Source organism: Bufo gargarizans, chromosome 9 (assembly GCF_014858855.1).
Source record: "Bufo gargarizans isolate SCDJY-AF-19 chromosome 9, ASM1485885v1, whole genome shotgun sequence".
Taxonomy (NCBI): domain Eukaryota; kingdom Metazoa; phylum Chordata; class Amphibia; order Anura; family Bufonidae; genus Bufo; species Bufo gargarizans.
Window position 1 is genome coordinate 131,042,476 of NC_058088.1, and position 12,462 is coordinate 131,054,937.

General features: G+C 45.3%; 1 protein-coding gene across 1 annotated transcript in view; it reads right to left on the reverse strand.

The window, feature by feature from the left end:
* The window catches only part of AR (androgen receptor), an 835,795-nt gene extending 831,797 nt beyond the window's left edge, over positions 1-3,998 (reverse strand). Inside the window, exon 1 of the mRNA XM_044306429.1 lies at positions 2,604-3,998. Within this exon, the coding sequence (XP_044162364.1) occupies positions 2,604-3,760 (1,157 nt within the window). The 5' untranslated portion in view covers positions 3,761-3,998. The remainder of the gene's footprint in view (positions 1-2,603) is intronic.
* Between the last annotated feature and the right edge of the window lie 8,464 nt (positions 3,999-12,462).

A 12,462-nucleotide genomic window follows, 5' to 3' on the forward strand; every position in this document is an offset into this window, starting at 1 on the left:
TAATACAATTTAGGATAAACATCAACATTAGTGGCAAACTAATTACAAATAAAAAAAGAATAAAAATAACACCGAACAACACACCGTACAGAAAGCTGCACATACGGCACCACAGAAAAATACAGAATTCCGAGCGGCCGCTTTAACAAATCTCTTTGATGTAATCGGCTACGTAACATCCAAAAATCAATACACAAAAGTATATTGAGTGAAAGTTATCGTTGAGAAGAAGACGGCATACAGATCAGACAGATGAAGATTACTGCCAAGAGTACTTGCTGCCATTAGATTTCATTACGATGCAAGTTGCATATGTTTTTCAGTGATAAATTATACAAAAGCCGGTACATAGAAAAGTAGACGAAACTCTATGAGAAGAAACCACACAACCAGAAAAATGAAAGCAGAAGGCAGAATAAAAGGACATCAGTGTGGATTGTGGACAACAATAGAAGATGATGAAGTCCCAAGCCCCATAAAACCAGCCATAAAAAAGTGGGCGCACACTTTTCCTGCCGCCTGTGACAACCATATCCTTATTAATAAATGTAAGCACTACACAAAGCCTGCAGTGATCTGAACTCCTCCGAATATTACACTTTTCACTTTCTACCTTATATATGATAATGTTTGCTGCGAATGGCGCGCCTTTTTTAATGATTCTCCTCGGTATCTGCCGTGGAAAGTGCTTAAAAGCTGGCGCCTTATGAGAAAAGTTTCTGTGCGTGAAAGTTAAATGTATTATGCATGTCCTCAATATCAGAAAGCAAAGAAAAATACAAACAACACAAGGACAAATTCCACTGAATCCACTCTCAAATGGCCTCATGCTCTGCCAGTTAAAGCAGCAGACACCAAACAGAGAACGCTATAGTCTCTGAATTGGGGACATTTGGTGATCATTTTTCTTGTCATCGCATTCATCTCGATTGACTTTTTTACTGTAGAATAGCTCATACCATTAATATCACGCATTAGAAGTGCAGTCGGAGCTGCTCAGTCACTGCATGGACTTCCAGTGGCTTCAGAAATACCAGAGAAGCTACAATGCTATACACATATATATTTACTGTATTTACACAGCGACAGTTACTTCCTAACCAAGACACCACATCTACAGAGACAGATTTATAAGGTGTCCTGACTTTATATAGTCTTCTTTTACACCTTTTTATTGCTTCCAGTCATTACACAAAGAATTAGACGTCCACACAAGCGAGTATTGACAATTTCATTAACAATATATTTTTTTACTACGCCAGCATGTTAAATCTTAAAAGTGATATAACAATCCCTAGAAGAATAGCAGAAGACAAGCAGTCCATGCGTATAAAGTTCTTCCTGACTTGCATTAAGTGTTCCAGGACGGCAATCATCTTTACGAGGGTTTAGCACATAGGGATCTAGTTCTTTATATACAATATTAAAGCCAGAGGAGAAATTACAGACGGACGCTGTAAACACATTATGGATGGTGTTTTCTGCCCCAAGAACTGACTGAGTCCCTCCGAATCCTAAATATGTAACTCCCCTCACGTAGCTGAAGGCTCACACATAAATACTTTTTATCAGACATGGGTTGAAGTAGGATGTTCTGACCTGGACTTAGCCAGATAAAAAAACATACTGACCTTGTGACATGCTTATTATTTGTGAGCAACTGTCCACACTGCAGGCCATCAAGATCTTCTCAGATGTTCAACACATAGACAAATAGAGCACTGCGTAGATGAGATGGATAACCAGGTAGATGGAAAGATAGCATCCTTCTACATAGATGGATTGAGCGCAGCATAATAGATACATAGCTGATAGATAGATGATCTGAAACGCTCAACCTGCTGCTCCACAGTCATTTAAAAACATGGATACCTGCTTTGTGTGTATGTATAAGTATATATAGATATATATAAATCCACAGGTCCTCCACTCACATGGAGCGGCTCCTCTGCACATTTTACTCACCTCATGCCGGGAATCATTCTTACTGCTGGTAGATGGTTTTGTTAATATATGTATTACAGTAGTTTCCTGTGTAATGTGGTAACATTTCATAAAGATCAATACCATTATAATAGACTGTACCATACAGAAATGTCATTAATAAAGAGCTGGTGCTCACGTTCTCCAGGTGGACCCTCAGCTTACCTGCCACCTTACTGTGCCTCTTATGACTTTACTTGGTTCCTGAATGTGGTGACATCTCCACCATTCTTTTACCGTATGTTATTTGTTGCTTTTCTTCTACCAATGATCAGTTTGAGCTCTGCTTCAATAATAAGTGGGCATTAAATAATGGGCGACCGGTGTCCTCCTTTCCTGCTGTGACCTTTTTTGGGTGGAGGTGCTGTCCAGTGCTGCTACTACTCAAACTACACAGAGGTGACAGCACACAGCTGCCTACGTTCTAGATGTCATCATGTAAAAGGATAGGGGTTGGGATCCTCATTATAGAGCTTTTGAACTTGTCGATCTCCAGTAGCTGTGACACTACAACTCCCAGCATGCCCTGAAACTATTATAAAATAGGGATAGCCCATCCAACTTTTACAAACAAGTATACAAAAAACTATAGTGATACCTGTCACCCTAAGAGCACTCACCTCATTTCTCCAAATGCACCGTGGTATCCCTCCATCCATGGGCTCATCTCAGACTTCATGGGGCTGCCATAGGGCATTCTGCCCAGCATGGCTGTTGCTGGGTACCAAGTGTCCGCTGGGAAATCACTATCTGGACCGGGTGGAATATGGCTTCGTGGGTAGCTATACAGGTTGGCATCAGTATAAGATCCAGCAGACTGCCCCTCCTCAAAGAGAGAGTGCCAGTTGCCAGCTGGACCACAATGAGCATAGCCAGATATTTCGCTGTACCTGCTTGGTGCCCCCCAAGCACTGCCACCAAACTCCATAGGACTTTCTACTTTTATTCTGCCATGTGGTGTATATGCCATCTGAAAGCTGTAGGCTGGGTAGGCAGGGTTATCTTCCATGAATGTAGAGGGCTTGTACAAGGTAAGGCTAGGTGCCAACTCCATGGCACGGCTTCTGTAGCCCTCTGGTTCAGGCAGTGCCAACTCTGTACAGGGTTGCTCCTTCTCATCTGTGCCCAGAGAGCTGCCATCCTCTGGGGATTTGCCAGCAGAGAAGTTGCTCTGGGCGCTCCTCCTGAAGGCTCCTTCACGGTACTGTGGGGTAGAGGCTTCAGACTTGTCTTCCTCACCCACCTGGCTCTTGTGGGTGTCCATGGTGTGAGCGGGGGGGCCAGCAAACATGCAGTCTCCTCTCTGGGACTCTGGCCCGGCGTTCAGATGCTCCAGCGCTTCCATGCTCAGCCCCAAAGAGACAGACACCGCTTTACACAGTTCCTTGGCACTGTCAGAGATGCCCTCCGGCGTGATCGGGTACCTTTCCTTGGACGCTTGCTCGGGGGTGCCTTCCTCGGTCTCCAGCATCCCTCCCTGCTCTCCCAGGGTCGCCAGGCAGCTGCTCAAGGCAGGGAACTGAGACACCTGGCTGGGTGGGCTGCAGGACGGGGCGCCTTCTCTCCAGGCGGCCGGCTGGGTGCTCGGGGCTTCAGTCCAGTCCCCCGGGGGCTGGCTCCAGGTGCTGTGCGGGACAGTGGGCTCGGGGAGCCCCGCGCTTTTCCTCTCACCTTGCAGCGCCTCCCGGACGCTCAGAAAGAGATTCTCAAAGGCTCCTCGTATCATCTTGCTGGGCTGCTGCTTGTACACCCCCCCGAGTCCGATGTGCACCTCCATCTCCCTTCCCAGGTCAGGGCTTGTGCCAAGGTTAGTGCCCGCCCACCCGTCGTGCAGTGCCCGCTCTGTCAGCGTGGTAAGTTCTCAGGCACGGGGCTGTGCTCTCCAGAAGTTGTCACAAGACTCTCTGTAGTGGATACACCGCCCCCAAGTAACTCACCCACAGCTCCTCCCTGCCCTGATCTCCCCGGTGGCACACGCTGCCCCCAAAGTCTTCCCCAGTCCCGCTCTGCCCGCGTCAGCACTGCCCAGGTGGCGGGCACACAGCGCTACGTATATGGCACTAGCCGAGCCGGCTTCTGACTACAGCGAGGCCCGAGAACCCGGGCGGGTCCTACAGGGGACCGTCCCCTCGTGTCCCCGGATACTGGCCAAGAAACTCCCCAGGGCGGGCGAGGCCAAACTGGAGTGTGAGGAGAGTGATGTGCGCCGTGCCGGGGGTTCCGTCTGTGCCAGGATAGACGCTGGCACTAAATACTGCCCGACTGAAACCTGTGATGATGATAAACACACCTAGTAGCAGTAGCGCTGATGTGCCGGTGCGGGGCGTCACAGGGCCCGTGGTGCCCTATATAAGGTGCAAGTAATAGAAAAACATACCTACGCAGACAGTTCAATGGCAGTATAAATGTGACCTATATGCTAATTAGTGTCGAAGTGGAAAGACTCTACTCGCCACAAAGCTGAATTTCTCCTGCTTTGTGGTCCCGAATCAATTTTCCCTAAAATGACTGTAAGGGTCCATTCACACGTCCGTATGTGTTTTGCGGATCCGCACATCGCCTGCACTCTCATAGAAAATGCCTTCTGCGGACAAGAATAAGACATGTTCTATTTTTTTGTGGACTGGAAATGCGGATGCGGACAGCACATTCCGGCCCCATGAACTGTTCTGCAAAATTGCGGCACAGATGCGGACGTGTGAATGGAACTTTAAAATGAAAAAAACTCATACTCACCTCATCCATTTGAGCGCTAAGAGGCCGCCGGGGCCATTTTGCTTGAAAATCCTGCGTGAAATATCATGCACGGTGACATATGATGTCACCATTCTAGCTAGTATGATGTCATCACGCACTGCGCAAAACTTTGCGCTGGATCTTCAAGCAAGATGGCCACGGTGGCTTCTTCGCACTCAAATGGATAAGATAATTATTTTTTTTTTAAACAATTAACCCATGAAAGGCCTTCATTTTCATCTCAGATGCCGCAATCAGTGATGAACGGCATCTGAGGGGTTCAATGACGGGAGGCAGCGCAAGAAATGTGCAGTGATTAGTCAAAGCAGCCAAATCAACGTTTTTAAGAACTTTGCTCATCTCTAATGCTAATATAAAAGTGCAGGGCAACCTACTATCTCCCTGTTCTTTTGGTTGCATTATTCAGGGTCCTAGTAATATGGACAATAACCTGTAGGATACCAGCGCTGTACATGTACAGCACTGGGAACTGGGTCTGAAATCCCCGCGCCGTATATCTACAGTGGGCTGATCAAGCGGGTGCAGGAGCTGCGCCCCCGCCCGATCAGTGGCAGGGGTCCAGCAGTCACTGATAGCCGGACCCCTGCTGTATGCTGCGATGCCTGCGCATTAACCCTCGCACTACTGCGGTCAGCGCTGACCACGGCATGTGCGGGAGCCTGTGGGGTGGCTATTGGGTCCCCGCGCTGCTTTGACGGGGACCCGATGGCAGGGAAGGCAGCCGGATACCTTTCTTAGTCATCGTGGCTGCCTTCTGGGAGAGCCTGTTAGATCCAGCCCCCTGAATCTCACAGGCAAGCAGGCTGAAGTGTATTACCCCGAGTAATACATTTACAGCCAATGCATCACAATACAGAAGTATTGGAATGCATTGTATAGGGGATCAGACCCCAGAGTGGGACAAAAAAAGAATTAAAAAAAAAAGTTTTACAAAAAAGTTGCAAGTAAAAAACAAACGTCCTTTTCCCAAAATAAAGTTAAAAAAAATTAGGGGAAAAAAGAAAAGTAGACATATTAGGTACTGCCATGTCCGTATCAACCGGATCTATAAATATCACATGACCTAACCCCTCAGGTGATCACCGTCAAAAAAATAAAATAAAAACTGTGCCAAAAAAACACCTTACATCACTAAAAGTGCAACACCAAGCGATCAAAAAGGCATATGCCCCCCAAAATAGTACCAATCTAACTGTCACTTCATACCGCCAAAAATAAGCCCCTACCTAAGACAATCGCCCCAAAAATAAAAAATAATATGGCTCTCAGACTATGGAGATTTTTTTTTTTTGTTTCAAAAATATAATTGTGTAAAAGTTAAATAAAAAAGGTATACATATTAGGTATTGCCACGTCCGTAACGACCTGCTCTATAAAAATATCACATGACCTAACCCCTTAGGTGAACACCGTAAAATAAATAACATAAAAACCGTGTCAAAAAAGCCATTTTTTGTCACCTTACATCACAAATAGTGTATTAGCAAGCAATAAAAAAGTCATATGCACCCCAAGATAGTGCCAATGAAACCATCATCTCATCCTGCAAAAAATGAACCCCTACCTAAGACAATGGCCCAAAAAATAAAAGAAATAGGGCTCTCAGAAAATGGCAACAGAAAAATCAGATTTTATTCCGTTCAAAAATGATTTAACTGTGTAAAACTTAACAAAAATAAAAATTATAGACATATTAGGTATCATCACGTCTGTAACAACCTGCTCTATAAAAATATCACATGATATGCCCCCTCAGGTGAATGCTCTAAAAATAAAATTTAAAAAACTGCCAAAACAGCAATTTTTTTCACCTTGCCTCACAAAAAGTTTAATACCAAGCGATCAAAAAGTCTTATGTACCCAAAAATGGTACCAATCAAACTGTCACCTCATCTCACAGAAAATGAGTCCCCATATAAGACAATCACAATTTTAAAAGATAAAAAACAATGGCACCCCTCGTTCTCCTACGTTATACGGTGGGGAGTTTCCCTCACTCAACTATCCATCAAAATCTGCGCTGCAAAAGCCATATGGCGCTCTTTCCATTCTGAGTCCTGCCAAGTGCCCCCACAGCAGTTTACCACCACATATGGAGTGTTGCCATATTCAGTAGAAAATGGGTAACACATTATGGGGTGCTTTTTCTCCTGTTACCCCTTGTGAAAATGAAAAATTTGGGGCTAAAGCAACATTTTATTGGAAAAAATGAAACTTTTCATTTTTACAGCCAAGTCTTTCCAAATTACGTAAAATGCTTAGGGGGTCAAAGTGCTCAGTATCACCATTAATATATTGTTTAAAGGGAACCTGTCACCGGGATTTTGTGTATAGCGCTGAGGACATGGGTTGCAAGATAACCCCTAGCACATCCGCAATACCCAGTCCCCATAGCTCTGTGTGCTTTTATTGTGTCAAAAAATCGATTTGATACATATGCAAATTACCCTGAGATGAGTCCTGTGTGTGAGATGAGTCAGGGACAGGACTCATCTCAGGTTAATTTGCATATGTATCAATCGATTTTTTGACACAATAAAGGCACACAGAGCTATGGGGACTGGGTATTGCGGACGTGCTAGCGGCCATCTAGCAACCCATGTCCTCAGCTCTATACACAAAATCCCGGTGACAGGTTCCCTTTAAGGTGTAGTTTGCAAAATGTGCTTACTTTTTGAGGGTTTCTGCTGTAGGGGTATGTCATGGTCTCTTCAAAAACAAAATGGTGCCTAAAAACCATTCTAGCGAAATCTGCCTCCAAAATCCATATGGCGATCCTTTCCTTCTGACCACTGCCACGTGCCCATAGAGCAGTTTACCACCACATATGGGGTATTTCTGTAAACTGCAGAATCAGAGTAATATACAGTACAGACCAAAAGTTTGGACACACCTTCTCATTCAAAGAGTTTTCTTTATTTTCATGACTATGAAAATTGTAGATTCTCACTGAAGGCATCAAAACTATGAATTAACACATGTGGAATTATATACATAACACAAAAGTGTGAAACAACTGAAAATATGTCATATTCTAGGTTCTTCAAAGTAGCCACCTTTTGCTTTGAGTACTGCTTTGCACACTCTTGGCATTCTCTTGAGCTTCAAGAGGTAGTCACCTGAAATGGTCTTCCAACAGTCTTGAAGGAGTTCCCAGAGATGCTTAGCACTTGTTGGCCCTTTTGCCTTCACTCTGCGGTAGGGATCGACCGATATTGATTTTTTAGGGCCGATACCGATAATTTGTGAACTTTCAGGCCGATAGCCGATAATTTATACTGATATTCTGGGAATTTTTATTTAAAAAAAAAAAAAAAAAGATTCCTACACAAATCTGCTGAAAATTAATGTTTATTGTTAATGTTTAGTTTTTTTTTTTTGTAAATCTTTCTTTTTCATTTATACTTAATATTTTGGTGTTTTATTTTTATTTTTGTTTTATTTATTTATTTTACTAACTTTTAGCCCCCTTAGGGACTAGAACCCTTGTCCTATTCACCCTGATAGAGATCTATCAGGGTGAATAGGAGCTCACACTGTCCCTGCTGCTCTGTGCATTGTGCACACAGCAGCATAAAGCTTACCATGGCAGCCAGGGCTTCAATAGCGTCCTGGCTGCCATGGTAACCGATCGGAGGAGCGGGATCCTGTGGGGGGGCGCACTGCGCCACCAATGTTTTTAATACTGGGGTGGGGGGCGCACTGCGCCACCAATGTTTAATACTGGGGGGGCTTGGGGGGGACGCACTGCGCCACCAATGCTTAATACTGGGGGGGCGCACTGCGCCACCAATGTTTAATACTGGGGTTGGGGGGGGGAACTGCACCACCAATGTCTAATACTGGGCTTGGGGGAGTGCACTGCGCCACCAATGAAGATTAATCTCTCATTTATTCATATACAGGAGACGGGAGCTGGCTGCAGAATCACATAGCCGGCTCCCGACCTCTATGAGCAGTAGCTGCGATCCGCGGCACCTAAGGGGGTTAACTACCGCAGATCGCAGCTATTGCTCATAGAGGTCGGGAGCCGGCTATGTGATTCTGCAGCCAGCTCCCGCCTCCTGTATATGAATAAATGAGAGATTAATCTTCATTGGTGGCGCAGTGGCCACAGCCCCTCCCCTTCTCTTGTCCCCTGTCCTTTCATTGGCGGCAGCAGCACAGGGGGAGGAGACACTGCTTCCTTTTCCCCTGTGCTGCTAAGGGGAACACGGAGAGCGCTGACAGCAGCGAGATCTGTGTTCCCCATACGCTATCGGAATCTCGGCAAAATAAATGCCGATACCGATCAAAATCCTGAATATCGGTCGATCCCTACTCTGCGGTCCAGCTCACCCCAAACCATCTCGATTGGGTTCAGGTCCGGTGAATGTGGAGGCCAGGTCATCTGGTGCAGCACCCCATCACTCTCTTTCATGGTCAAATAGCCCTTACACAGCCTGGAGGTGTGTTTGGGGTCATTGTCCTGTTGGAAAATAAATGATGGTCCAACTAAACGCAAACCGGATGCAATAGCATGCTGCTGCAAGATGCTGTGGTAGCGATGCTGGTTCAGTATGCCTTCAATTTTGAATAAATCCCCAACAGTGTCACCAGCAAAGCACCTCCACACCATCACACCTCCTCATCAATGCTTCACGGTGGGAACCAGGCATGTAGAGTCCATCCGTTCACCTTTTCTGCGTTGCACAAAGACACGGTGGTTGGAACTAAAGATCTCAAATTTGGACTCATCAGACCAAAGCACAGATTTCCACTGGTTTAATGTCCTATCCTTGTGTTCTTTAGCCCAAACAAGTCTCTTCTGCTTGTTGCCTGTCCTTAGCAGTGCTTTCCTAGCATATATTCTACCATGAAGGCCTGATTCACAGTCTCCTCTTAACAGTTGTTCTAGATGTGTCTGCTGCTAGAACTCTGTGTGGCATTGACCTGGTCTCCAATCTGAGCTGCTGTTAACCTGCAATTTCTGAGGCTGGTGACTCGGATGAACTTATCCTCCGCAGCAGAGGTGACTCTTGGTCTTCCTTTCCTGGTGCGGTCCGCATGTGAGCCAGTTTCTTTGTAGCGCTTGATGATTTTTGTGACTGCACTTGGGGACACTTTCAAAGTTTTCCCAATTTTTCGGACTGACTGACCTTCATTTCTTAAAGTAATGATGGCCACTCGTTGTTCTTTACTTAGCTGCTTTTTTCTTGCCATAATATAAATTCTAACAGTCTATTCAGTAGGACTATCAGCTGTGTATCCACCTGACTTCTCCACAACGCAACTGATGGTCCCAACCCAATTTATAAGGCAAGAAATCCCACTTATTAAACCTGACAGGGCACACCTGTGAAGTGAAAACCATTTCAGGTGACTACCTCTTGAAGCTCATCAAGAGAATGCCAAGAGTGTGCAAAGCAGTACTCAAAGCAAAAGGTGGCTACTTTGAAGAACCTAGAATATGACATATTTTCTGTTGTTTCACACTTTTTTGTTATGTATATAATTCCACGTGTTAATTCATAGTTTTGATGCCTTCAGTGTGAATCTACAATTTTCATAGTCATGAAAATATAGAAAACTCTTTGAATGGTGTGTCCAAACTTTTGGTCTGCACTGTATATTGAGTTTTTTTTGCTGTTAACCCTTGCTGTGTTGCAAGAAAAGGTTGATTAACATATAAAAATATATAAACAAAGTGAAATTTAGAAATTTCACCTCCATTTTCCTTTAATTCTTGTGGAACACCTCAAGGGTTAACAAAGTTTATAACATTAGTTTTTAATAATTTGAGGGGTGTAGTTTCTAAAATGGGGTCATTCATGGGTGGTTTAAATTACGTAAGTATCATGGCCTCTGTTGTTTGCGCCATGACACGGTTGCCGTGCATGCTGTTGCCTGCGGCAACGTGTTGTTGCAGCATGTAGGTGGCTACTCCTTTCTCCTGGGTCCCTCCCTGTCTTGTGCCGGAGGGGTTAATTATCTGGCTGGTGTGGGTTTAGGTGTGTCTTGGGTGTGGCCTCTTCACTCTTTGTATGTTGTGTTGTGAGCATGAGGTCAGTCATTCAGCCTTTGTGTGAGCTGGAGTGCTGCTCCTATCCTGGATATACGATCTGTCCAATAGGAGGGCCTCCTAGCTAGACATCGATGTCACCTTGATGTCTCCCCTATTTTGTGTTTGTGGTTGGTGTTTTGGGTGTGTGTTTATGTCATGGTTGTTAGACATTTCTACTTTCTGTCATCCCTCCGGAAGGGGGTTTCTGGGTTCCCCGGAGGGGGGATCACAAGTCGGTGAGCAGCCTGGGGCCGCCATCCTTCCTGTCTGCATGGGGGTCCGGTGGTTGGTGTCGCCGAGGCAGGTAAGTGGATTTTGTTTCTGGGCTCTTACCTTCCGATCCAGTGGCTGTTCACTGTGTAGCTAGGTCAGTGGAGACTCCTGTTCATCCGCGTCTGGGATGAACAGGTCGTCTCCTGCTCCTAACCTCATTGCAGGGATCTTCAGGACGAGTCAGGCTCCGAGGTTCCTCTGTATGAGCCCACCCACCATCTGGGTCTGCTCATATGGTTAGGGATCAGGATTAGGGTGGCATTAAGAGGTGACCTGCTCCCTCTTCCTGGTGTCCAGGCCTAGCTGCTTCCTCGTTCTCCCACGTTATGCGGTGGGGAGTTTCCCTCACTCCCCACCGTGAAAGTATGTCTAGCTTTGGCCTCTCAGTTTGCCTTCGGAAGAGGGTCCAGCATGTGTTGCCTGCAATTTTCTGGCACGCATGCTTATCCTCCGGAGGGAGGGTGAAAGGAGAGATTCTGTTAATCTGCCTAGCCAGCCACTAGTCAGTGGCCACAATACAGTATGTGTTGGCGCCTGACACACACGGGCTTGCTAATGTGATAAGATCACAGAAAAATATTAAATAGAATTTTTTTTTTTATCTGCAAGGTATTTTCTGTCACACCCTGTATGAATGGTGTGCACAGTGCTGTCTATGACTGAGCCTGCAGCCTCTCACACATGGGCAGCCAGGCAACTGCCATATATGTATATATATACAGTCATGTGAAAAAATTAGGACACCCTTTGAAAGCATGTGGTTTTTTGTAACATTTTTAATAAAAAGGTTATTTCATCTCCGTTTCAACAATACAGAGAGATTAAAGTAATCCAACTAAACAAAGAAAACTGAAGAAAAGTCTTTTCAAGATCTTCTGTAAATGTCATTCTACAAAAATGCCTATTCTAACTGAGGAAAAAGATAGGACACCCTCACATGTATTCCCTCTTAAATTGGCTCAGATCTCACACAGGTATATCACACCAGGTGCACATAATTAGTAGATCGTTACTCTGCATGTTGAATGAGGCTTGCCCTATTTAAACCTCAGACATTTAGTTTGGTGTGCTCCTGACTGTTGAAGTGAGAGTGAGCACCATGGTGAGAGCAAAAGAGCTGTCAGAGGACTTCAGAAAAAAGATTGTAGCAGCCTATGAGTCTGGGAAGGGATTTAAAAAGATCTCAAAAGATTTTGAAATCAGCCATTCCACTGTCCGGAAGATAGTCTACAAGTGGAGGGCTTTCAAAACAACTGCCAACATGCCCAGGACTGGTCGCCCCAGCAAGTTCACCCCAAGAGCAGACCGCAAGATGCTAAAAGAGGTCTCCAAAAACCCTAAAGTGTCATCTCGAGAACTACAGCAGGCTCTGGCTACTGTTGATGTAGAAGTACATGCCTCTACAA